Source organism: Ixodes scapularis, unplaced genomic scaffold (genome assembly GCF_016920785.2).
Source record: "Ixodes scapularis isolate PalLabHiFi unplaced genomic scaffold, ASM1692078v2 PGA_scaffold1__304_contigs__length_218370807, whole genome shotgun sequence".
Classification (NCBI taxonomy): Eukaryota; Metazoa; Arthropoda; class Arachnida; order Ixodida; family Ixodidae; genus Ixodes; species Ixodes scapularis.
This window is the reverse complement of record NW_024609846.1, coordinates 21175937-21203443: the sequence shown is the minus strand read 5'-3', so window position 1 is coordinate 21203443 and position 27507 is coordinate 21175937. Positions and strand designations below refer to the sequence as shown.

At 45.8% G+C, this 27507-nt stretch overlaps 1 protein-coding gene across 1 annotated transcript; it reads right to left on the bottom strand.

Moving 5' to 3' along the window:
- LOC120836669 (zinc carboxypeptidase A 1-like) lies at positions 1–26869 on the bottom strand. The gene is made up of 9 exons (XM_042290094.1): positions 26840–26869; positions 26643–26779; positions 25596–25683; positions 24585–24683; positions 22521–22619; positions 12631–12741; positions 7570–7666; positions 5999–6201; positions 1–88 (listed from the first exon to the last, which is right to left on the bottom strand). Exons 1-9 carry the CDS (start codon positions 26867–26869, stop codon positions 80–82), a joined length of 873 nt encoding a protein of 290 aa, XP_042146028.1. The 3' UTR covers positions 1–79.
- Positions 26870–27507: the final 638 nt, after the last annotated feature.

Below are 27507 nucleotides of genomic sequence, written 5' to 3'. Positions count from 1 at the left end.
GTACTTCCTGGCTCAAGCTCGAGAGCGAAGCTCTTCGTCACTCCCGCCTTCTCGTAGGCCCAGTCCACGCTGGAACCGGTCACTGGATCTGAAAGGACAACGTGTCTCGGTTGTGGCCGCTTATTCGGAGATAACACACTGAAGCCGTCTATTGGGTACATATAGAATAATATAACCACATGTCCGCATTCTTACGCGTGTTTCTCTTGTCAAGGAATTTGAAATAATTATGGCAATGTTGTAAAGGACCGTTTTTTAAGAGAGGCACGTACATACATGTCACAAGCACGGCAAAGCCTTCGGACTATTCATAATAAAAATAGCAAAAAAAAAAACGAAAAAAAAGACGAAGAAGCACACAGGACAAGTGATACACAGATCATAGTTGTTTCGGTGCTGCCTGAAAGATGGCGCTCTTGTGCACGTCTGTTCTATCGTCGTAGGCAACCACATGTGATCATGATGTATTAAATCGCACTCAAACGTAACGGTGTGAACGAGTCTTTACTCGTTGATTTGAGACGATTGTCTGCCCTTCATGCATGGATTTTACTTAGGGTTTCACCAAAACCCCAAGAACATCGCGAGGAAGCAGAACCACTGATTACTTTTTAGGCTTAGCAGGTTTGTCATGAGCGTTATAGAGGAAGTATTTTAATGCGAAAACATTAACTGTCCCATGAAGCGAGCCGACATCATTAGCTTTGAAGCCGTGCCAAGCGGCACCATTAACTCCTTTCTCCAAGTGAAACCAGCTCCCAGCTATGAAACCACGTGAAAAGCCTAGCCAAACGACACATATGGCAGATTCGTCTGGGCCCGCATCACACCGGTGCAGTGCAGTTTGTGGTACACGGAAGGCTAGAGGGGAGAGGGAAGCGTCCTTCTCTTCCCGCCAGCTTTTCGTGTATTAAAGTGGAAAGAGTTTACTGCACTGGACGGGTGCTGTGTGCCCCAGACGAATAGGCCAATTGTTTCCCCGATCCCAAAGGAGCGGAGTAAAACTGATAGATTTCGGCTTCGGTGCCATTGGCTTGCGCGCGTCGACGAGCCTCCCATTGGCCGCTGCGTGTCAGTTTCAACGACCGGCACCGCATGGCGCTGCGTGCACGCGATGCAGCGGCTCGACCGCTCTACGTCCAAGGTCAGCGCGCCGACGACTGAGTGCGCGCTCGACCTTCGACGCACGTACGCCGCAGACGAAAGAAGGGAGGCGGAACAACGTACATGCTTTCGCATTCACAACTCATAAGAAGTGCTTAGGTGTACCTCGATTTTTTTTTATTGCATTTCTGTTGAGCAACGATCGTGCGGTGCGACTAACATCACCACGAGCAAGGGGGTTCATGCAGGGTTGCCGTATAGAATATCGCTTTGAAATAAAATGTTCCCAGGCAGCACACAGTATTGCGCCGATATTGGCGTCAAGTTGGAAAGATTGTGCCAGTAGCATTTTGATCCAGCCGAATCTGTGAAGTATCAGATAGGGTATCGCCGACGCCATCCTGACATACCATACCCGTTGAGTGTGGGGAGTGTCGTTTGTGAATCGGCCCTGCTGGCCAGGTATTCGAATTTCTTGACCAACTCAGAACCAAATTAAAACATAAAAAAAATAAGCAAAACAGAATTTGCTTACTTTTATCCCAAGGAGGACAGACAAAGAAACGAGAGGGAGCTTACCTGCACTACCTACCCCTTTTGACCTCGCCTTTTGTTAAGCCTCCCCACGATATTCTCTGTCTTCGTGTGGCTCTGAGCGAGCTGGACAGCTGCTTCAACCAAATTAGAGGCGTGGCGCGAAAAATGTGACCGCTCTCCGTAGAACAAAATCGCTTGGATGGAAATTTGTCGTGTGACTTGCTCTGACGCGCTGGTGAAGTCATTGGGACCTTAGCCTGCGGCGCTTGCCAAGTTATGGGGATCGGTGTAAGGGTTACATAGGTCCGGTTTCCGAAATGCGCTCTTCAGTGTTCTCTTTGGTTTGTGCGTTGCAGACTCGGCCGCGGTTTTTTGTCGAAAACGCCTGGAATACGTCCAAGCCAACTTTTTGGTAATGGCCGTTTTCTACGCCGGAGTGCGTGGAATTCTCGTGCTGTGTTTATTGGACGCCCTTCGAGAAAGAACTGCTCATTTGGCGACAGTGAAGCTTTCGTTGAATGTGGGAGACCTTCTTGTTTCTCCACTTCGTGTCTGCGTTGCTCTGTGCTGCCCCAGTCGGATTATGCATCTATCACGACTGACATATCATATCGCTGCTTATTCGTAAGTGCACTGCAAGCGTGCTTCTAATAGTAGTGCTGATTTTGTTTCAATATGTAGTCTTAGTATAATCGTTTTTGGAGTCATCGAACGATGTAGTAAAACACTGTAACCTCCCCGACCATTCGTGTTTGATTTATTATTGGCTCGGCATAAAAAAAGGTGTAATTCTTTTTAATAAAGAAAGAGCTGTGTGAAATTTTAGTGGTTTAGTTAACTTCTGTGAAATATCGCAAACAATTTCGTTTGTCCATGTATGCTCCCAAGGCGTGCCCTATATCTGGAATTAACGTGGCAGTCAATACTGCCGATATTGCCGATACAAGGCGAGCGCAGAGCCAATGTCCGGCCAATATAGAGCAGATGCTTACGCGATATCTGGCCGATGCCTGGCCGACAGTTCGACATGGGTAGTACTCGCACAATATGCCGCCGATACTAGACCGGTGGCAGCACGGTGGGACGCCAATACCTGCCGGATATCGGGACGTGGTGCAAAACCGCACTTTCGGCCGATATTAGAGCCGGGTTTTGGCCGGCATTGCCACGACACTGGCCAAGTATCGCCGTGCTGCTTGACTGGTACTTGGGGAATGTGGCGAAGTGGAGAGTTTATATATTCTCTCTGGTTTTGTTTCTCAACCGTCAGTGTAATGAGGTCCAGTCTCGCACGCTGTCGTGTTTCTTCCGGGGGCATCATATCCCATCTTTGCCTTTTTCGATGAATGCACCGCTCTACAGTATTTAAATTCTGATATTTGCTTGGTTATTTTCACATTTTTCACCCGCCTCCTTTTTTTCCATTGAAGCTTTGTCCTTCAACCGTCCATACTTTTATTATGGGTCTCCGATTTGTCGGAGGGGGAGACTAAGCAGAATTTCTGCCCGAAGGAAATTGAGGACGTACGGTGGCTTTTCAAAATTTATTAAACCAAAAAATAAATTTAAAGTGTCTAGGTAGAAAAAGTATGTCGCAGCAAAGGCTTTCCCCAAGACAAAAAGCAGTATTGCGCAGTATTACCGCCGATCAACTCATTTTGCTTGTCACAATGAGCTTCTGTTCGCTGCTTCAATGTCGGGCGACTTGCCAAAATAAAAACCTTTTGCGGGATCGCTTCATCATGAGACATACTGTGGTAATGTTTTTTTTTTTTTATCTCGGTAAGTTTGTTTTGTGTCACACTTTTGCAATCCGAGCACTATCACCCCTAATCCATTCCTGCCCACGGCAAGGCCTTCGTCGTAGTCCAGGGGCGTCCCCTAATTCCTCTCAGTTCACTAGGGCACAATCCATGTGCTCTGAGGCAATTGCAGCTATACTCGTACGCACCTCAATAACCGCAGGAAAAGAGTCCGCGTTCTTAGGAAATATTACTCATTTCCCCTGAATGATTAATTAAGCTACATGTATTTGCATCTTAGGTTAGCTTCATGTTATTTAATCAAGACGCACACGTTTCAAACCACAAAGACATTGTTTCTTACTCCGACAAGCAAATCTCCCCCCCCCCCCTCCCCTTTTTTTCCGGAAAAACACTCTGCGTAGCAACGCAAAAATAATGCCCAAAATGTTTTTTTCACGTTGTAGAAACGAGCATAGAAGGCGATGCCTCCGTATGATGCCATCGTTAGGGAATAGGCAAACACGCTGAAGCTGTGGGGGATTTATTAAATGACGCTCTATATCAGGACGACTTAATTTACTTACAGATGATCTTGTTAATTGGGCCGACAGTGTAATTCGTGCCCGACACTTTGCGGATGGCGTCGGCACCCCTCTCCGAAATAGTAAGCTGAAACAGAGAGAAAAAAAGAATCAAATCAACGCAATTAGGTTCGTTGTATTATTGAGGCTTCAAACTGCACAAAGCACATCACCCTATGGATATCAGAAACTCAGTTCGGGAAACGTTCTTCTAGAGAAGCAGGCCGCCATCAGTTACCCTTTTGTGGAAAGCTGGCAGCGCCGGCGCTGGCCGAGTTGGACTTACCCTTCAAGACTGTGTGCTTGCCGTGGAGCACACTTTTCGCTATTCGCTGATATGTCTGTAACCTCCTTTTGAACATCTGCCGAAGTAACCAACGTCAATGCGTGCTCGTCTTTCTCCTTCTCCAACATCGAACGAAGCTGCTGCTGCGAACACACAAAGCGGCCGTAGTCGTACTAACGGCCAACCGGGGTAATACTTACTAAATGCTGTGCTGTTTTATGCGTGCTGATTGCTCCGCGCTTTCCACTTGGGAGCTACTGTTGTAAATAAAACAAGCTTCGAGTTGGGCAGTTGCGCGCTACAAATGTATCGCGATAGTATTTCAGGAATAATTTAATAGTTATATTTCTGAATCGCGAGACAATTTTTTTATTCACTACCTGCATTGCAGTGTCGCAATACATTTTTGGTCTATTTGGTGTATCGCGATACTATCCCGTGCCAGTGTATCTTGTTACAACGTTCAAGAAATCAGTGACGCCCAAGCGGAAGCTGAAGAGACGGTTTCCTTTCTTAAGAGGGGTCGAAGAGACAATAAATGTGACATATGAGGCTTTGTTATCAAGTAGATCAAGCTGTTTATTTAATAAATACGGCCTCGACATATGTCATTCCCTCAAACATATTCCGGGATGCTTCAGTTGGACAACTATTTTGTAGAATCAAAACGTTGAGGGCACAGTCTGTACCAGCTTAACAACTGTTCAGTGAGCTGCCAGCTTTAATTACTCTAGCGAGTGTGAAGTTTCTTCTTCTTCAGATAATCAGTGAAACAAAGCAGAATTTCATTTCAAGGCGGCGTATTGAAGTCACTCCAGAAGAGGTACCGACATGGGACTATACACCGCTCACCTCTGAGCTAACAGTACGGTGGGAGCTACGGGCCCGTTGGAGCAGTCATAGGTCTTTTTTTCTCCACGTGATCACGCTCCCGCACACACCCATGCTCTCGGCGTCCTGTCACGCTACGTCACGCGACTACGTCTTGCGACGTAAGGTCATGGTGTCAAGTCGTGGTGTTACGTAATACCGTGCTACCACGTGACGTTATTTCGTAGCTCAATTTAGCGGGGAAATTGACTTCTTGTCAAGTAGCGGCGTTACGTGGTTCCATCACGTCAAGTAACGTGAATGTTATCAGTTAAATTTAGCGATGACATGCACGGACGAACCGGCACATTTCTAGTATTTGGCGACACCATTAAAAGTCCTTCTATGCTTTATAACTAAAATTTCGTGTTCACGGGATTTTTTTTTTGTTGCTAATTTGTGGGTGTAGATTTGTTGCTTTTCGGTGCCAACTTTTGACGTCGTGAAATTAAAAAAAAATCTGGGTTTATCGGTGCTTTTTTTTTTTTTTTAAAGAAAATAGGACATGGAGACGAGATTCCCGAACCTACAAGCCTCGTGTGAGCAACCCAAATATTGGAAAAACATTTCGGCCCTGATAAAAAAAAAGAAAAAAAAGAAACAGTACAATGGACTTCCGTCGCTAAGATGGCCTCACGGGGAGTTAGTTGTGGGCATTGTTCTGGTAAACAAAAAGTAGAGCTACAGATAAAAAAAAAATTTTCCCACGAAGCTAGTGTTTTGTATATTGAAAAATACCTCCAAATCGGTTTTAGTTTTCTCCAAATCGAATAAACCAGGTTTGGGGGCTTAACTTTCGGGGTTTATCGGCATTTAGAGAAAAGAAAAGAACGGCACCCTATCATTACCGACACCAGCTCCTGGGATCCACTCACCAGCTCCTGGTAGTTGGTGGCGTTTTTGGTCGTGTACGAGTAGGGAAACATCCACAAGAGGCTGTAGCTGTGCAGGCCGAAGTAGAACGAGACGCGATCTTGAGCAGCCATCACGGCATCCCTCAAGGCACGGGTTTCCGGCTCCGAGAAGGGACTGTCGCCGCAGTAAATCTCCGAACACGTGTCGTTGCTGGTTCCGACTCCTGTACGAAAAGATTTATTTGTATCTTTGGGGCGAAGCTCCTTAGGGTCTAGTCTTGCCGGCGTCCGTGCTCACATTGATCGCCGACCCACATGTCTTCTTAAAAACAGAAAAAAATGTTCGCGCAGTCGACAGGATTCGAACCTGTGCGGGGAGACCCCAATGAATTTCTAGCGCATCGCCTTAACCACTCGGCCACGACTGCGGGACGAGTAGGGGGCTCTGAGATGTGGTAGTAACTCAAGAGCTGGGGATGTCATGAATGAAACGTTGCACGTAGCCGTTCAACGTCTATACAGGACAGGGCACTGCGGTCAAATGCGTATATAATTGCGTTAAACTTTGCATGCATTGGCTCAACGTTTATAGACGAGAGGGCGCTGCGGTCAGCACCATCAGCACTACCTATGACCAAAATCAGTATCATCAGCACCACCAGAGCTTCGCCCCAATCAACACCATTCTCCACGTGGAGATGCGGTCATTTTTTTATCACTTTTATTTTGCGTTGTCGCTATGGTTGAGCGGATTTCCTGATCCAAGGCCACAATTCGTAAAAGCTTGTGGGGTAAGTCAATGGGGCGATTTCGGTGCTATGAATGGCGAGTTTTCATATACGTCACATTGCCTGTTTTACGGGAAGAAAGAAGGGAGGGGGGGGGGGGGGGAGGGGGGGCGAGGTTTAGGTAAACACGCCTTCGCTTGCTTACCCAAAAGATCAGCCAACCAGAGCACCCATCCACGCGCTCTGGTTCGTTGATTTTTTGAAGAAGTTTGTTCTGAATGCATTTTTCCTGCCCGTAATACAGGAGTATTTTACTATCATTCTTAGACAGAAACAAACAAACATATGGGTGCATTGAATAAAAAAGCATACCTCAATCACTGACGAGTGTTATTAAAGGTGCCATGAAACCAGTTATTACCCCGTGAACATCGTCTTTTATTGCAGTTGAACTCGGTTCGTGTTGCATGAGAATTCTACGGACCCAAATTGTTTTCAAGCGCTCTCGACTCTGGCTGCACAAATATTCATTTATTCGCAGCATCTTTCAGTGGTTCCCACTTCCAAAGATCTAATTACGATTTCGTCGCTGCAATAAAGCGGATAGCGCACGTACATAATTCGAAACATCTTGAAAAGCCGAGAGTCATGCAGGAATAGAAATGCCCACAACGCCACACATAGGTCCCTTTTTTCTCAAAGCCTCGGGTATTCAAGACGCTGGAAGATCATTGGCTCCTCTCCGTTGTTTCGAAATGTTTTGGTCCTCTTTACTTTGTCGAACGAAACAAAAAAAGGAAAGGAAGATATCACTGAGACGACCTTCTTGCCGTCGTAAATTATGGCTCCCCGAGCAACACTCACCGCAAAACGGACCCACGTCGAAGTTCCGGTTAGCATCTGCCCCCCGACAGCCCCCGGAGATCTTGCTTACCGACCGCGTTTTTCTCCATAACCGATCCTGAAACGTTAGTGACAAAAAGGCATCATGTAGAAGAGAGTGTTCGAAAGACAGCCATCACTCTAAAGCCGCTCTCACGCTGCTGATACTGCGAGACGGGTTATAACGATGTCAACGGGATTTGGAAATTCCTTCGATATATCTGCGATTTCGTTATAACCGACATCGTTTATAAAGAAGTGAAAAAGAGAATGGGAAGTCGTGGTCGCTTCGCTGTAACCGCTATTTCGTTATAACCAACTTCGTTATAACCGACTTCGTTATAGCCGGTCTGCAGACACTGTCTCTTGCAAGTTTCTTCTTTGTTTTGAGTGTGCTGTCATATTAGCCATACCAATACTCTCTGCAGACGCATTCGAAGGAAACATGCTTCGAATGCACTTGAGCAGCGTCCGCGGATAATTTTGTCATCATGTATGCATCGTCTTTTGTGTGATGTGTGAGCAGAAGGACTCCGGCTTTAGCTGCGCTCTGACCGCGGCTCTAAAATTCTTTGACGTTTACCTTCCCCTAAAGCAGTAGGGAGAGCCAATCGCTACAATCGAAGGCAAGAGCTTTGCCACTTTTTAAACAAAAAATACGAAGAGCTAAAAAGAAAAGGAAGTCTGTCCGCGCTCTGAATGCCGAACGAACGCGGAACGCCAAGATCTGCGTCACAGCGTAGACTTCTGTGCATATCTAAGCCGGGTTTCAGCGTCGCCAGCCACCAAGCATTGCGCTCGAAAGCTGAGGCTTAGTGTTGCACATTGCGCGACAGTAAGCGTTTCGTATATCTTAGAATGCATGGTGGCGGATGGACAGGCTATTTGAAAACGGGTTGATCGAGCATCGCATTCGGTGTTGTCTCACCTGAGACTCAATGAAATTTCCGACATGGCACTGTAGTTTCCCTATATTATTCTACCTGCTGGGTCGTCTTGACGATAGTTCCATTTCTCGTTCTTTGTTATTGGCAGATCAGCCATGGCTTATCCCGGCAGTTTAGATTCCATCCTTTAGACTCGTCACAAAGAAACCGAAGTGCGTATATCTGTTAAAAGGCTTTTATTCTCGGGGAAATATCCTTTTATAATTTGTAATATTATAATCATTTGATACCAATCATTACCCAAGAAACGCTTTAAAAGTCACGAAAAAACCCCGCCACTTCGCGACGACGGGTGCAAGGAGGAGAGCTGACGTCACTAGACGACAGGATGCACTCTAAAACAAGACTGTGTCTTCCCTTTTTAATACAAAGGCTGCCAATCATAGCGATTTATAGAAGAATCCCAGCGAATTACGGGGCTCACAGTATGATCAGAGTTGAAGAATGCGATGTGTCGGAGGAGAACGAGCAATTACTGGTTGTCCGCGGGCACATAACACTTTTTTTTTCTACATGTGTTTTGAGCATCGCCATTCCTTATGATACGTGTACTGTTCGCCGCGATTCGTTGTCTCGTATTCTGGGGTAGGGATAACCTTTATTAGAGTGTGGGGCACACAGTTCACGAATACCACTAATAGTAAGTGAACGATTAAAAATACGGGCGTGGGGTGGCGCATAACGTTCAAGTTTCTTCCTTGGCGATTCATTCTTGGGCGTTCTTCTAATCCAGTACAGCGACTTTATTGGCTAAGGGGATATAAGAAGATGCTCGGGCGCACCACGCCCTGCGCTTTTGAATCCACCAGGGAATACAAACAAAAGATTATCATACCTTAAGTTTCTTGGTCAAGTATTTAGAGTTTTGTATTTCGTATAGGAGCAAACGTAAACTCTGTGCGTTGTGTCAGCGCATGCGTGTCGCCACCATGCGCCAATACCAGATGCTGTTTGGGCTCCGAGCGCGCGCAGTCTGGAACACGCAACGCTAGCGAAAATGCGTTGTGCTTCCGTTCGCTCGAATGAGCAATACCGTAGCCTCCTCTATACTCTCAAAGCCTGGCAATTCGATGACTTAGCCATGCAGTGCCCGGTCGTAAATTTGAAGCACGATGATCTGCGCAATAGCAGAGAGAATTTGTCAAGGAGTCTGGTATTCAGCGCACAGCTTTTGCAGCGGCGAGGACACAAAACATGGTTTTCAAACCCGACGAGAAAAGAAGCGGTAGCCCGAGGAATGTGAGAAGCACGAGCGGACATTCCATCGCTAGGGACAAGTGTGATTCGACGTATCGCCGCAGCAGAGTGCCCGTTACATGGCAATAGTAAGCCGCTCTAGCTTTTCACTTTCGGCGGCCGAGTCTCGTGGCGATCTGCCAGGCCTTGTGAGTATAGAGGAAGCTATGGCAATGCTAATACACCCTTGTGGAGAATTTTATTATACCGCACGCTGCGGATTTCAAGCACACAGTAGATGCGTGCTGAGTTAATGCTTCAAAGGGACGACACAGGCTCTCGCTAGAGACGTCAAGCTCTACCGTACGGCCTACAAAACGTCTCCAATGATGTTACCTAACAAGAGTTCACGAATCCTCACAATGTCCTTTGAATGAACTGCGGCGCCATCCTTGAGGACAGACCACTATACACACGCAATCACGCAATTTAGCGCGAACACTTCTTCGCTAAACGCCATGATGTCACGTGACGTCACGTGGCACCACGACGTCACTTGAAGGGATGCATGACGTCACGATCCAAAATGATCCTGCACAAAACGCATTCGTGGATCTGCTGGAAAGCCTCGCCAATTGCGGATGTCGCTGTAAAATGCGTGGAGAGCCTTCGTCTTGAACTCCACGTGCCCGATGCCCAAGCCCACGTTCCCCGCCGGTGCGAACACTCGTTGACTCCATTATTTAAACAGACACGTTTTAATTATAACCCGAGTATGCCTCTATTGCGACAAAGGCCAATGGGCAACCTGGAAAATAACTAAACAGGATGGCAGTGCAGCAACATTTATCGCTGAGCACGCCTGTCGAACTCTGCAGCTGGGAACGTCCTTCACCGAGCGAAGTCAATAGGCTCGTTGGTTGAACCTTCTGGAACCGCGTACAGACCGAATGTAAACCCGGAGGTTGCCAACACGGGAAGGCACAGAAACCATTGTCAACTTCGAGCATTAGAAGGAGAGACAACAAGAAAGAGGGGAATCACAGATGCACCAGCTCTTCCCAGAGCACAACATTGCCGTTCCTTGTGGCGCGTCAGTAGAACGACTCTTCAGAGTCGCCTGAGATGTATTCTCAAGGAAGCGGGGAAACTTAACTCATGAAAACGTGGAGAGGCGACTTAAGTGAAACGACTACTGAAAGGTTTTTACGCGGTCGTCAAAGTAATGAGAAAGGGAACTCGTCATTTTTAGGTAAAGTGACTCGTTACCGTTGAGAATCAGTAACAAGTAACATATTTAAGTTACACTTTGAGCGAGTAACGTGTAACAGAATTCAGTTACTTTTTTTTGGCAACGTGTACATATCTGTGCTGAGCAAACATGGGTTGGTGGATGGATATCCGTTGTGCCCTTTATAACAGACGGTACCTTGCGCCACCTAAAGTCACTCGATTTTGGGAAAGTCGCACCATTACCTTCGCTGCCTACTGGCCGGACACAAAAAGACACGAACATACCCGAGACCAAACCTCGCAAGGTGACTGGCTGACCTGTCTCAGCTGTTGCCATGGCAATCGCCATCTCGGTACTGCAAGCGTTCCTCGCTAATATAAGCGTATTTGGCACTATGCATGCAATCCACTTATCAGTCATGCTTATCTCCACAGATTTCTTGCAATAGTAGTGTTGTTCTTGCGTAAATAAGAATAGGTAAATTATTTTTCAATGCCGCCAAGCACCGACGGCTTATGTGGTGGTGTTGCGAAGATGCCCGCTTGTTTCACCGGTGTGTGGATAAAAGAATCTCCGCATTTAAGAAAAAACAGTAATACTCCTACTACTACTGCTACTAATAACAATATCAACAATATTAATAATGATGATTATGATTATGCTTGCTTCCAATTTTCAAGAAATGGTGGAGCTGAAGGGCAAAAGCTTCACCACCAAACTTGACGAGACCTGAGCCCCATCGGCAGTGGTACAAATCATATTTCTGCAGGTTGTACACAATACACACAAAAACAGATTATGACAGCATTGAAACTAAGAACAATAATTAAGTATGAAATTCATAATATGTGTTCAAACATTCAAAAAAAAGTGCGGAGCTGTTTAACGGAAAGTAACTCAAGATTTATATTTCTCTCGATACACCTGTTGATGAAGTTGGGAACTATATACTTAACAATTGGGTGTCCATAATTTTATTTGCATTTAAAAGCCTTTTAATATTAATTCTGGCCGGTCACGTAAATTATATTATTTCGATCTAATGAAGCTAATTATGTTAAAATTTGAGTTTTATTTGTTGTTGTTTTTGGTTTTGATAGTGACGCATAGTCTATGATCATGTAAGTTATACATTTTTATTGTTTTCAAATTATTGAACATGGTCTCAGTGTGAGTACCACTGCAGGCATGAGTACCACTAAACTTTTGTTTCTTCTGAAGAAGGCAAATTTTACCAAAATTGGTTTCCGTGGTTGCACGCCAGAGAAGGCTGCAATAACTTAAATGAGAAAATAACGCATTATAAGTCACTATTTTAACAGCAACTGGAAAGTTTGAGCTGCGCCGGTGCGTCAAACCAACACACCGGAAAGTTTGAAATAAATTAATTAATATGACTGTCCCGTGACATATTAGGAGAAAACAAACACCACACCGCGCGTTTTAATATTATTCAGAATTTCCACGGGACTTGAAGTAAAAGAAATTCGTCTGGTCTTACAAACTTGTTTATTTTTAGGACAAATTATAATGGTCGACTCACCAAGAATGGAGAGAAAAAGGAGAAAATGCCCATTCCATGAACCAAAATGGCGACCATACGGGAAGCTTGGAGCTACTTTCGAAAGTATCCAGTGACACGAGCTCCCCCCAAAATAATCGAGTGAATAGAACGGCAACACTTACGATAGTATGGGTGTACGCGTATCCATCAGGGTTGACCACCGGGTGTATTCTCCACTCGTATTCGTCCACAAGGCGTTTGATTGTTTCATCTTTCTTGTACATGGTCGCTAGCTGTAAGAAACAAGCGTGATATAAGAAACTTTTTTTTTTAAATGCGGCATAACTTAATGAGGAAAAACCGTAAGATTGTTTCTTCGCTAAATTTAACGGGAAATATGAATGTGTGTACCATTGGTGCAGTCTTACATGACGCCACGTGACACTTTGGCGTCATCTGGCGTTGCGACTTCACCAGATGTGACGTCACATGAAACTGTGACATCATATTGTGACGTCACGTGACGCAGTGTCGGGTGAGATCTTCCCAGTCCACGAAAACTAGTGCGCAGGACGACCCCATGACCTTCATCAAAGTTGAATAAACTACCTATAAACAAACAATGCACGAATCATAATATCTGACAGACAAACGGACTATTGAAGGCTGGTTCGTTTACGGCTAAAGCAGCTCGAATAAGACGCAAAATAGAGAAGATGCACGCAGACGGAGCGCTGACTGTCAACTGTTTATTTTGAAAGAAACGTCCCAACGGTGTCTTCACAACAAACAAAAATAACATCACGACACGTGACCGTCGGATGATCGTCACAAGTTAAAGCCTCGAAAAATGCCAGCTCACAATCATAAAGATCTATCGAAGGCGCGCTGACACAGTTGTCTTTCAACTAGAAAATGTTAAAAAAAAAAACTCAGTTATCTTTCTAGTTCGTTGGTGAGTGTGTCTTCCCGGGACCGTGGTATCTTCCAAAGCCGGAGAGCAACCACAACTGACGCAGTGAACCGCCAGATTCCCTGACGGAGATGCCCTCATCGAACACGCCTGTTCACGCAATCTATCAATAATGCAGCGACCGGTCTGGCCGATGCAAACTTATTTACAAGTCAGGGGAATACTGTAGACCCCCCCCCCCCCCCCCACACACACACACACACACGCAAGGGACAAACTTGTTTTTATGCTTCTTATCACGTGCGGCCCTGACAACCGATCCCCTCTCCACCCTCGCACAAAAACGTCCCAGCTTGGCCGGTGCTGAGAAAACGAGAGGAACATCGTGGCGTTGCGCTACTTTCTTTAACCTGTGCGCCACCTTATCGATATAAGGCACCACCACCCGGTTTCTGCGTGGACTTCCTATCCAGAACTACCTCCGGATTTCTCACCCTCCTCAAGAGGCACTCGGCCACACCTACCAGGAGGTTGTCAGGAGAGCCATTCTCCAGAAGTTGGTTAGCCTGGCCACGAAAACTCATCGTTATTTGGTGAGGACATGACCTGACGAGCGACCCCCAAAGATTACTAGATAGCAGTCTCTGGGCGTGCCAGGCTAAGAAACTGTTAGCCTGGCACGCCCAAAGACTCCTCCTCAAGAGCCGAGTGCCTCTTGAGGAGGGTGAGAAATCCGGAGTTAGTTATGGGTAGGAAGTCTACGCAGAAACCGGGTGGTGGTGCCCTATATCCATAAGGTGGCGCGTACGTTAAAGAAAGTAGCGCAACGCCACGATGTTCTTATCGTTTTCTCAGCACCGGCCAAGCTGGACGTTTGTGTGCGAGGGTGGAGAGGGAATCGGTTCTCAGTGCCGCATGTGATTAGCAGCGCAAAAAAATTGGAGCTCCAATCCTCGCTGTAAAGATGGGCGGTCAGCGAAGCTGTCGCCTGCAACGACTGCCTACTGCACTATACGAAATGCCGCCGCGGGTCGTTGCACGCCGCCGCGGTTCGTATTGCCGTTACTTTTCCCTTTGACGCTCCTATAGTATTCACGCTGCTCCTCGGGAGTCCTAACTATGCGTGGACTATTCATCGCTGTGCAGCAGCAACAATGAAATCAGTTGCTATACTCCGTTTCATCTTAAGTATATGCGCAGCGGATGTTACGAGCCATCGGAGCCAATCGGAGGCCGTGTGAGTGTCACGTGACCTTATAGAGGGGGCACAGCGACGCGCGGAAAGCGTATCACTGGCCACGTGTACATAATGGGATTGGCTAAGATAGCTCGTAGCATCCGCTGCGCCCGTACGTAAGGTGAAACGGGGTACCCAGGCGGGTTCTTTATTTATATATGAAAGGCTAGTGACGTCACTCCCCACGTCGCAAGCTGCCGTTGCCGCGGCAGCTCGGCCAACAGTAATCTTCACCGGGAACGTGTGCGGTGAGCGCTACGTGCTTCGCATTGTTTTTAGGAGCTCCTTATCATTCATTATATGGTTAGGATGCTTGTCTTGTGCTTATTCTTTATTGGAACGAATGTTGTGATGTATGTTGTATGCGTGGTGTTTGTACTTTTTGCTTCAACCTTCTGAAGTTTTTTTGTTCCGTGAGAACGCCGACCCGAAAACACACGCGGGGAGAATTAAGGTGTTTCGCGTTGTTCGCAGGCGCCGTTATCATTTATATGCGGTTTGCACTTTACACGAGGGCTTCGAATGGCGTCAAGCCCTTTGGAAGCAGCTGCAAACTTAACCTTTACCACAACGCGAGGGAGGGTGTTCCTACTGCTCGCACGCGCCTTATCATCCCTCATGTAGTTTTGATGCTTGTTTTGTGGTTTTCTTTGTGGTTTTATTTACTGAAACAGCTACTGAGCTGTATGCTGCATGCCTTATTTCAAAGGAGATAGGTTGTTTTGCCTTCAATTGTTCGCCGGGAGTTTTTTGCTTTCAACGCCAACGACACTCACATTTTCTTGGCAGGTGAAGGTACACGGCCTCGCTGTAAAAAACGTATGTCCCTCAGGGGGAGGGGGGGGGGGGGGTTGGTTTACAGTATTCTCCTGACTTGTAGAAAGTTTACATCGGCCAGACAGGTCGCTGCATTAATGATAGATTACGTGAACACGCGTGTTCGATTACGGCATGTCCGTCAGGGAATCTGGCGGTTCACTGCGACAGATGTGGTTGCTCTCCGGTTTTAAAAGATACCACGGTCCTGGGAAGACACAGTCACCAACGAACTAGAGAGATAACTGAGGCCTTTTACATTTTCAAGTTAAAAAGAACTGTGTCAGCACGCCATTGATGGATCTTTATGATTGTGAGTTGGCATTTTCGAGGGGATTTAACTTGTGACGATCATGTAAACGGTCATGTGTCGTGATATAATTTTTGTTTGGTGTGACCTCGCCGTTCGGCGTTTCTTTCAAAATAAACTGTTGACAATCAGCGCTCAGTCTGTGTGCATCTTCTCTATCCTGTGTCTTGTTCGCGCTGTTTTACCCGTAAACATGCTTCACAAACTAGCCCAATTTTCAACAGTATTGCAAGGCTGGTTCACACAAGCGTTGGCTCACAACCGACTACTTTTGATTGCTCACGACGAGCGAACGTACTGGCGGCGCCAACTATAAAGTGTCACTGGTACTGTATTTGAGTATTTTTGTATTAGGGGCGAAGCTCCTTAGGGTCTAGCCTTGTCCGTCCGTCCGTCCGTCCGGCGTCCGTGCTCACATAAAAAGAAAAAAATGTTTGCGCAGTCGACAGGATTCGAACATGTGTGGGGAGACCGCAATGGATTTCTAGTCCATCACCTATACCACTTGGCCACGACTGCGGGCGGCCACGACTGCGGGACGAGTGGGGGGCCCTGAGATGTGGTAGTAACTCAAAAGCTGGGGTTTCTATCATGGATGAAACGTTGCATGTAGCCGCTCAACGTCTATACAGGAGACGGCGCTGCGGTCAAATGCGTATTTAATCGCGTTAAACTTTGCATGCATTGGCTGAACGTTTATAGACGAGAGGGCTTTGCTGTCAAATGCTCAAATGCGTATATAACCACGATTCATACCACACATTCTCTTTCTGACATGGACCGTTGACTTAAGCGGTGGAGATGCGTTCCGACGGCTTCTAGCGGATCCAAGCTGATCCGCTAGAAGAACCACTAGCTCTGCATTTCACCGACCATAAAGCAGAAATAATGAAGTCGAAACGCAGCCCGGATCTCAGCACTACCTATGAGCAATAGAAAAAAATCAGCACCGTCAGCACTACCCATGAGCAATAAAATCAGTATCATCAGAAATATCAAAGCTTCGCCCCAATTAACATCATTCACCACGTGGAGATGCGGTCATTTTTAAAGTATTTATTTGTGAATGCTACTGGCTCCACTCGACCAGCCTTAGTAGGAGTGGGTACACCATACGACAGGAGGTACAGTAAAAAATAGAAACAGTAAAAATAAAAACTCAGGTAGGTAAAATTTCCATAGCAGTAATAAAAGTTATTACAATATCGTTTTCTAGCTCATTCTATTCTTGAATTGTCCGAGGAAAGAAAAAACAGTTGAAACAGTAATTAAGCTTAAGCCTGTATTCTTTTAACGCTCCAGTATGGTTTAGGCCTCAGGACCCTGTCAATAGTGATTCTAAGTACCTAGGGCGTTCGATTTGAATAGTGCCGTTAGGAGTATTATAGAATACTCTTAATCTACAGATTTTTGCTCCTGTTTGCAACGGCTGAAGCTGCGCCCTGAGAAGCAGTTCTGCAGATGAGGTTCCTGTACGAAAATTAATAAAAATAAACCTAGCAGGCAGTTTCTGAATAAATTGAAGCCTGAGAGTACTATTTTGTGTGTAAGGCTGCCACAATGAGTTGGTGTATTTTCACACAGGTTTAACGTATCTTTTATAGGCAATAGGTTTGTTATCTGAATCAACAAATTTTAGTGTCCTTCGCAACGCAAACGGAGTGCTTCTCGCTTTATTAACAGTCGCTTCCAAGTGCTGGGTCCAGTTGAGTTTACTCGTAAAACAAATATTAAATATATGTATTCCTGGACTCGTCTAAGAGGTTGTCTTTCAAGTAGGTCATTAAATTAGATCGGCTCTGTTTTACATGAGACTGTAACGATGGCTATCTTATCAAAACTTAGCTTCATTTGCCACTTTTAAGATCAATTCAATATGGCCCCCAAGGCTTCCTGAAACTTAAGGTTGTTGTTTTGTTTCATTATTTTGTTATATATAATACAATCCTCTGCAAAACTGCTTAGTGGGACATTTATGTTAAATGATATGTCGTTAATTAAAACCAAAAACAAATCTGGCCAAAGTACGGAGCCCTGGAGTACTCCCGAAATAACAGATATTGTGTCAGAGTAAATTTTATTACAGGGAACGTATTGGCTTCTGACTGTTAAATAAGAAGTTATGCCATTTGAAATGTGTGAGTTTTTGAGAATGTTGGATATTTTTTAAAGCAATTTTGAATGACACACGCTGTCAAACGCTTTAGAAAAGTCTAAGTACATTACGTGAAAGTGCACCCATTCATTAATTGTTTCAGCTGAGTCATGTGTAAATTCAATGTGCTGGGCTGTGGTCGACAGTGACTCTCTAAAACCGTGCTGATTTCTATAAATGAGGTTATGTTTGTCTAAGTGACATAAAATATGCGCAAAGATTATGTGCTCTAATAATATGTTGTACTAGTTAAAGAAATGGGCGTGAATTTTGACGCTGTATTCCAATCCGCGTGCTTATGTATCGGAACAATTTTTGATCTTCTCCATTCATCTGGTAAAACGGCGTGCTCAAGAGAAATACTGAAGAGAACCTATAAACCTTTTGACACCCATTCTACGTATCGTTTCAAAAAATGTATTCGGTATCGTGTACGGCCCAACACTAAAGCCAAAATGTGTGAACATGCCTTAACTGAGCAGCAAGAAATTCCAAATTTTATAGCGTTACATTCCTTTTGGCAACGATCAGCGAGAAAGCGTAATTTCTTTAAGCGCATTAGAAATAGGTTTTTAAATGTATTAAATGTTTCTACGTTGTGGTAATTCCCCTGCCGACATCTACGGGAACGACCTCATTTTATGCTTTACACAAACCAGTAAAACCTAAAAAAAAAAAGAAACAAAACTGGGCCATCTGTACTGTAGAAGTACCTGAGCGTTTACTTTTTTGCTGAGCATTCGGTGGGTTAATCACTCCGATCTACGGGGTATCAGAGACTGTAAAAAAGGCCAAATTCGGGAGTTTCACGTTCCAAATTATTGGATGTCACTCCTGACATGCCCCATCAATAAGAACTCGCGAATAATTTTCATCACGGGAGATATTTTTACGCGGAACCATGGGTGACCCGGCACCTTGTCTACAGAAGCCCCGGTCAAAATTGGGACGCCTCCACCGGCGTTCGAACACGCGAACTGGGGTGCTATGTTGCGCTTTTTTGGTCTCCCAGGAGACTAGGGATAAGGAAGTGACGTCAACAACGCAGCAAATGCCGATTGGACGTTGATTTGGTTTTCTTCTGTCAACATCCAATCTGCGTTTGCTGTATCGTTGACGTCACTTCCTTCTCCCTAGTCTCCTGGGAGTCCAAAACGTGCAACATAGCCCCCCTGGTCATCCATATGCCAGCGCTTTAACTCGGAGCCGGCATCTCGTGAAAGCCAGCGCATGGAAAACCCTGAGCATCTTATTATCCCCCAGCAGCCAATAGGAATGCGGCGTCGGCCGATGTGAACGCCAAAGAACAAGTCACAAAGCACGAAGAACTAATTTAACAAACCACGCCCTCTTTTTCTTAAGGTTGCAATGATCGTAGCGCTCGCCGCAGGAAATACACTTTACAAAAGGTCTCTGATTTTACGTTCTTGAAGAACGCAAAAACAACCAATCGCAGGGCAAAAAATAAAAAAAAAGATTCCAGCATATTACAAGACTAAGTATATGATTAGACAATAAAATGTGATGTGGACAGGGACAGTGAGTATGACGCTTCACTTGCGCATGAATATTTTTTTGTGTAATTTTGCTTTGAATTTTGTCATACGCTGGGGTCCATCTCTCTTTCGCTATGACCAAATTTGTTTTGTGTCCTGCGGTAAAATAAATTCGCAGAATTTTTTTTTAATGTACTCTCCCATAGCCCCTGCGCGGGCGCATGCTACGCCAAAGCTTTTTGGCGTAGCAAGTGTATGTGCAGCCGCGTATGGAGGCAGTCTGTGAAGTCAGGCCTGAAGGTTTTAGTTGCCCTTCCTCAATATATCCTTTTCAAGATCTCATCGAGCAACGATGACGGTTGTCATTTCTTGGGTTGAGGAAAATTGGCGACTACTACTTCGCCGGGGGGAAAAGGCGAGGGTGCGTTTCCCTTTACTATTTTTATTTTGTATTTGCCCGATCCCCCAAAGATCAGCCTGTTGGTTTACTGCCCCGGCCCGGTGATAGTTGCAGGGATGTAGAGGGAAAGAAATTGGGTATTTAAGGGGGGGGGGGGGGGAATGCATTTTCTCTGGCTAGGTGGCGCAAGTTACCGCCCGTTACAAAGGGCACAGCCAATATTCATCCGTCCATCTAAGGCACAAAGCTTGCGATCGGATCCGAGTCCGAACCGAACGCTGACGGAGTCCTCGTGTACAATGCAGGCCAGAGTATTCGCCACAAACATTTTCCGACTCGGATAATTGACGCAGCATCTACTAGATGGCGGGCACGTTTGAATTTAAAAAAAAGTACGTCAAACTTTATTTTCCTCTTCTCCCAAGCAAATAATATGGCCGCTGCTGCGTGGCAGTAATCCCAAATCGACCATCAATAAAAAAAGAAAAAAAGAAATAGCGGAAATACGCTGGTATGACCTCGTAATAACTTCAAAAAAGCGGGAAATTCTGTTGTTGTGGCTGTTTGTTTTTACTGTCGTTTTTAAGAAGACTATCCAACTGAATTGTTTGTTTCCAACAGAAAGAAATTTACCAATGCCAGTTTACAACCACCGGTGCATTAGCCGTGGCATACATTAATCTGGGCCACGGCTAATGCTCGTGCGCTCAAAAACAAAGTCTCGGGCCGTTATTATATTTTTTTTGTCGCTTTAAAAGTTTCATTTCACTTTCTTTTTTTTTATTTTCAACGTCGGTATGTGGTTGTAGGATCATGTATCTTTTTATAGCATATGGCCCCTTTTGGATTACTACTACGTAGCAACTGCAATTCTGATTGCAATTTGAGCTATATCTCTGAAACAGCGCGCACTTCGTTCACAACGGCGCACCATATCTATGTCTAATAATAGAAGTGTAATAGTATGGCACAGCCATACTCAATCCATCATTCGGTAAGGCTGGAGGAAACAAATGTAAGATGGCGGCATTCGGGGTATACAGACGCAGGAGGTGCGCAACAAGCAGACAGACTTGCACACCGTATAGCCTCCATGATAACTCAGTTTTTTTTTCTTTAGATAGGACTGGTGGTTTTCGGAGGCACGTTCTCGCCTAGGCTTTTTTTTATATCGTTCGCATATGTATACACAACCTTTAATCTGCTTCGTATACCAATGCCCGTTTTTTACCTTTTTTTTTTTAAAGGGCGTGTATGAGGAATTTTAATAATCGCCTTTTGTGCGCTGCCATCTTTGTCGACTGGGCTGTGGAAGGCGTTCTGAGCGTGCGCAGTAGCTACCTTGCGCGAAATATGAGACACTGCAGGTGTCGACAGCCCAGTCACTCAGCATTTTTCGCCTGGGCGATAACCGCTGGTATGGTCTATAGCGTTAACGCTTCTCTCCACGTCCACGCAGTCAGTTGTGAAACTGTCCATGCGTTCGACGACTCCACGAACTCACCCAAAGCCAAATGAGTTCTGCGGAGGGACGGGGATAGGGCACACCATCTGCTTGTTTTGGTCAATGTTTCAAATTCAGGGATACCCCGGAATCGTGGCATCTGTCTCTTCTCGGACATGCCTTAAACCGGGGTCACGCTGCTCATGCATCGCACGAAAGAGTCTGAAAACATGACCCACCGCAACATTCATAGTTCGAATGCCGCGTGTGAAGTTTCTCCTTCAAGTCATTGCCACGCGGCATTCCAAGCACGGATCTCGGGGTGACTCGCGTCCGAATCCGTATGCAGACTGTCTTTTCTATGACGAATAGGTAGCGTGACCCCGGCTTTAAAACTGGTTCAAAGTTTTGCCTTTCAGTGCGATGTGCTGCATCGCAATCGCTTGTGAATGCTTACGACGAGAAAACGCACACTAGCGCCATCTATCAGGTAGCCCTGACCAACTTCTGACCCGTGTACATTTTACGCATAATCCTTACAACTCGTGCAAGACGCGGACATTTAATTCCGACATACAACAGCATCTTGGCGTCTCACCATGGATGTCTGTCAGCGTCTGTCCCCGTGCGCTAACAAAGAGCATCGAAGAACTAAGGACAATTAAAATCACCATGGGAATTGAGCAAGAGAGACCTTCAGATTCCCATAAAAACGCCGTATAATTCACATAGATCTTTTTTTAGGTTTATATTAACTTGGGCAACCGCGGGAAAGCAAACCGTAGCGTGACCTAAAACTACCTGGTTTCGCTCGCCAGGGCCGCTGCTCGAAACTTGAGAGCGACAGGCCTATAGTACAGTGCGTCATTTTGATGCCACAAATATTGCAAAAACTTCAGTATAGTTATACGCTGAGAGCAAGTGTTCCACGGATAGATGGCGCCGGTGTCGAACGCAAATGTTCCAACCAGCCTTAAAGCAGGTATCACACCTCAAATCCATCGTGCAAAACACGGTCTGCATACACTGTCTGAGTCGTGTGTCATCCTTGCATCACGGTACACATTGGCCATAGAAAATGTACGGTAAATTGCTAGGCAGTTGTGTTCCATATGTGAAACTTTCTAGCATCTCAAACGTTTATCCATACTTTGAGATTCACGTTATACGTTTTAAAAACTATCCGCACGTATGCTTCGAAAAATGCTTGCGGCGTCTGCTTCCGGAGATAATGCTGTTAGCGCGTCTACAGCGAACAACGTTTTTTTTGTGTTTTGTTTTTATGATGCATGAAAGCTTACCTGATCAATGATGTAGAGACAGGTGGCGTGGGCCACCCACTCTCTCGCGTGAATGCCGCACTCGAAGAATATGATGGGCCTGTTCGTCCCTTTGGTGATCTGGCGAGGCGAAAGGAATGAAGACCGTAAGACGGGATCAGCACGACCTCTCACGTGGCTTCTTTTTTAGGAAAGAGTAGAACGCGGGCACACATTCGCAAATGGCGGTGAATGAAAATCCTCAATACTGAAAGTAAAGAAGCATCGTACTCAACTTTCCTCGTAGTCAAATCGCCAAACATCCTCACCCTCGAATATTTTTCTGTCCCCTCCCGGCACACGACGCCATTTTCGAGCGCTTCGGGAGGACGAAGAGACGAGTGCTGTGTCGACGTTCGACATAAACCCGCGTTGTCTTTAATTGGCGATATGCGAGCTGCAACACGCCACTCTCGTGTACCGCCAAACAAACACTTTGGAATTGTTTAATTGGAGCTGGAAGCGGGATGGAAAGCGGGGCTTAGCATGGAAAACTCCACAGAGAAAACAAAAGGGTATATTCTTACGCCTCCTTGTCATATATAAGAAACCCCAAAACCTCAGTTGGACGTACAGAGCACTAACGTTGAACCGACGGTACCCATTTTCTTGAGCGGCTTGATAGCCGACTTGTATAGCTTAATGAAACAGCTAATGTACATGTGACTGACTGTCAAAAAGTAATCTGGGTTTTCTTGGCCCTACTGCAAAACCTCAGTGTTTTTTTGTTTTTTGTTTGTTTCCTGTAGTCTTTGATACGTACTTTAGCTGTTTAATATGTTATATCCCACTGGCATCAAACCTCTCGTAAATGTTGAGGCCTTCAGTAAGACGTCAGTTTGCTGCACGTTGAACTGAAGTTTTGGGGTGTCGTATACAGACGCTTTGCAGAGGCTGTGCATGGGCGCCGCCATAACTGACCTTCAGTTTTTGTTTCATCTTATTGAATTTTCTTCACTTCATTATTACCATAGAAGGCCAGGTTATGGCCATCTTAAATTCTATTTCGCCCTTCTACCCAGCATTGGCCTTTCTGGAGGCTCGTCAACACCCGTTTCAGTGGCTCGGTATCTCCATAAGACAAAAGAAGGCCAGCAATGGTGGCTGTAATCTGGCGCGTGTGTAAAGCGTCTACAAGTGACTAGGGGCGTAACGGATAGACCAGTTTTTGTTTCAGAGTGTCGTCAGAAGCTTACAAGATTGACGTACCCATGGATTAATGTACGCTGCGGGTGAGGCAGCGCTCGTTTGGGTGCCATGGTGAGCAATCTGGCTGCCTTTTCTTCATAGCGGCTATCCAAGCTCTTCTCTTTAGGGCACACAGCTTGGCCGACCGAAATCTAAAGTACAATACCTAGTTTCACCTTAGTGCAGCCGCAGCCGACGTTGCGAGCTGATGTGACCAATCAAACAGCGTCAAAAGCGCGGCGTCGTGGTGTTCGTCATGTTTCTCTATGTGCTCTATCATTGCCGAGTCAATCACAATAAAAAAAAGCCCCGTAACTTGCGCTTTTGACGCTGCAGAATTTTTTCCATTACCTCGCAGCGTCGGCTGGGTGTCGACTTAAGCTCCAAATATATGGCGTTCTTTATCCTGTAAAATTAATTGTTGTAGCCTTTGTCAATGCAGTTCGCTGGCATTATGAGAAACGAGGCGACCCAGAAGGCTTAGTTTGTTTCTCCAGTAGCCTAGTACAATGTAGGCCAAAGAACGACCGCACGCTTGGTTGATCTCAGCTTCGATGGGGAGCGATAGTACCGTTTCGCGCATGCGCAGCAGATTTTTTTGGAAAAGCTATATTTAAGTCGAGCATCCGCCGAACGGTGAGACAGCGCTCGTGACCAATCCGCGCGACACGCGTTTCCTTTGTCCACGACGCTTTTTTTTTTTTATGAGTTGCTGCAGGGCCACGCTCAAAAATGGCCTCGTGTGTCGAGAAGGGAACGGGGGGACTTTCATGGAGATGACAAACCGGCCTGTGGAGAGGAGGTTCTCGACACTTTTCGCAACGGAAAAACATTTGCGCGTAACATGTACATACTCACGTGGACTCCGATAATGTCTCGTCCCTCGTAGGACTTGCCGATGGGGGAGTACTGCACGTGATCGTATTCCACGCCGTAGGATTTCAGAGCGCTTTCGAACTATGGGGAAAATGAAATGGCTCTTTAATTGGCGACTAATACCTTGTTTGGCTCCTTCGTTGAATTAAAGCGATTGGGTAAAAAAAGTGATGCATGAGTGTCCAACAGAATATCGATGACCTCTCCAACCATACTTCGCACTACCCTGCAGAACCCGTTATCCCATTAGTGCTATAGTTAAGGCTTTAGAATTGTAGTTTATAGTAAAAGATGGTTATTCGCAACTCACACACCTTATGAATGGCGGGGCGTTAGTTCCTAAAAGGCGAAATAAACGGGGATAGATTTTACAGGTTTTCACGTGCGCCTACGCGCTGACGCTGGTCACTGTGCTAAAATTAATTTATTTGCCTACAAACAGAGTGCTGTCAGGGAAGGAGCACATCACAGGTCACGGAGGTGTAGACGGGTGTTAAAAATTTAGCATGTTGATTTTTAAAAGTTGCGTAGCGTAACGCGACAATTATTATTTTATCGCACTGACTTTTTCCGGCAAAAGTGAAGGATGCAGGAACACGCCGACGAGAAGCACGCGGTAAGAGCATGCATCAAGGCCGGCACTGCCTGCCCCCGTCTCCGCCGCCATATCCGCTCCTCTGGTTGTTCGTTCATCCGCGAGAGGGCGAGCAGTGGTCTAGAGTTGCGAATAGTGTTTCGTATTTCTTATTTAAAAAAAAAAAAAAAAAACGATCTAGATATTTGCTTGTAGAAAAACTGCTTGGATGTATCCATTTTCGGGTCTGCATTTACGTCAAACACTGGTCATTTTACATCTTTAATATTAAGTTTACATTAAAAGCCTTCGCTAAAAAGTCACTCCCCACAAGTCACTAGGTGCCCTTAGTCTCGCGACAAAAGTCCCATCGTTACTCAGTCCCTCGTTTAAACCGAGAAAAGTAAACGCTGCACTACCTCCGCGTTCGTCAGGTAGCGCCGGAATCTGAGTGGAGTGCTCGAGTAGGTGGTGGATTGAACCCCGTCTTTTTCCTCGTCGATGAGCCTGCAAAAAACGCGCAACATATTGCGATTCGATGGTTCGGTTCAACCCGTACACTGCGAAAGTTTGGTGTTAGCAACATATCGGGCCGTAGCATCACGCTGTTTACAAACTAAGGCGCCTTTACCCACGCCAGGTGTTGGCACATGTACAGAAACTAAATCCTCGTGAAATAGAGTGTCTGCGCATGCGCAGTGTCGAAAGCAGCGTCACCGGAGTGGCGTGACGTCAGAGAGTGGCGTTAGTGTCAACTCGCGTCACAAAATCAGCTACGCTTCAGAGCATGGAGGTAGGGAGCTTCGAAAAGCAACATGACGACACCACAGGTGAAGCCAGAGGAGACTTCCGGTTTGGAGGGAGTCTTCCCTAACAATGACCAAAACCAAAAAAAAAAACGCTATTGGACAAAACTGAGAGCTGATTGGGAGCCAACAGCTGTTTTGGGCAACCTTGGGCGCTTTCCCACCGACCATGTCCTCTACTTCCGGCAACGCTTCGTCTGCTTCATTTGCAGGGGGTTGTGGTGCCGTAAAAACGCCGAGCTCTGATTGGTTCTGATTGCAAAAGAGTCGAAACAAAAGGGTGAGTTAAGCTAGTTGTTTCATAGTCGGAAAGAAAAGCGCAAAAAACTGGGAGAGGTAAAAAAGGCGAGAACACAAGTCACCTTCTGTTGTCTTCTTTACTCTGTCTCAGTTTTTGGCGTACAAAGGATAGTCGGTTGGCCTTAAACGAGGCTGCGTTCAGGTTTACTCCCTATCCTTCAATCAGAGCTCGGAGCTCCGACGTTACCACAATCCCTGCAAAATAAGCGGAGCAACTTGCACTCTGCATAGGATTGCGATAATTAGCTCATCAAAGTACAAGAGAACCACTTAGAAAACAAGCAGTGTGAACACCAGAAACCGCGCCCCGCGGTTTTTATGCGGTTAATTAAACTTATAAACATATAATCAGAAGCTTACTCCTGGACGTTCTGGACGTCAGTCTTGGCGGTCATTCCCGCGTCAGATATTTTCTTAGTGAACATGGAAAGTTGTTCAGGTGCTACTCTGACGACGGCCCTAGATCCGGGTACTCCCGCTTCAGTCCAGAAGTCGATCTGCAGTTCGACGACATAATAAATAAATTAGATGGCGTTCAGAACCTTATATGGCCTTACGCGATTGAAAAAACAAATGCATAAACACATTTTCAGGATTTTTTATAACTGCGAAAATAAAGTACACATCGCCGAATGGCCATTCTCCACCCAAATGTTGCGTTAGTGGCTCCGAACCAGATGCGAAACTTTCCCAACTAACCGTTATCTCACTAAAACGCTAGGAGCGATTTTCTGAAACTTTCAACGCAAAAATGAGCCCAGGTTTCGCCCGTTTTTGGTAACTGAAGTCAAAGTGCTCCATATGTGCTACATGCTGAGTCGGCCTGCCTTTTTCCCAATGAAGATTTCAGAAAATCACTTAGACCATTTGAATAATATATCGGGTATTTCTGACACTTTCGCATCTGCTTCGGACCACTAACGCTACATTTTGGCAGAGAATGAGCGTTCGGCGATGCGTGGTTTATCTTTGCCTCGAAAAAAAGAAGAAAAAAAAAAATCATGAGCCATTCCACTCTGGGAAGGCGGATGTCCAGCGAAGCTGTTTAGCGCACGACGCAGACGTGACACAGAATTTTGAACAAAGGTACGCATACATTTCTTCCCTTGACCGGCGGTCATCGTGAGAAAAGGTAAGCAGACACATGTCGAGGATTATCGCTGCCCCGAGGAACTGGAGGAAACTGGACACGCGCGACGGGACCGCCACTTGGCGGAAGGAATGG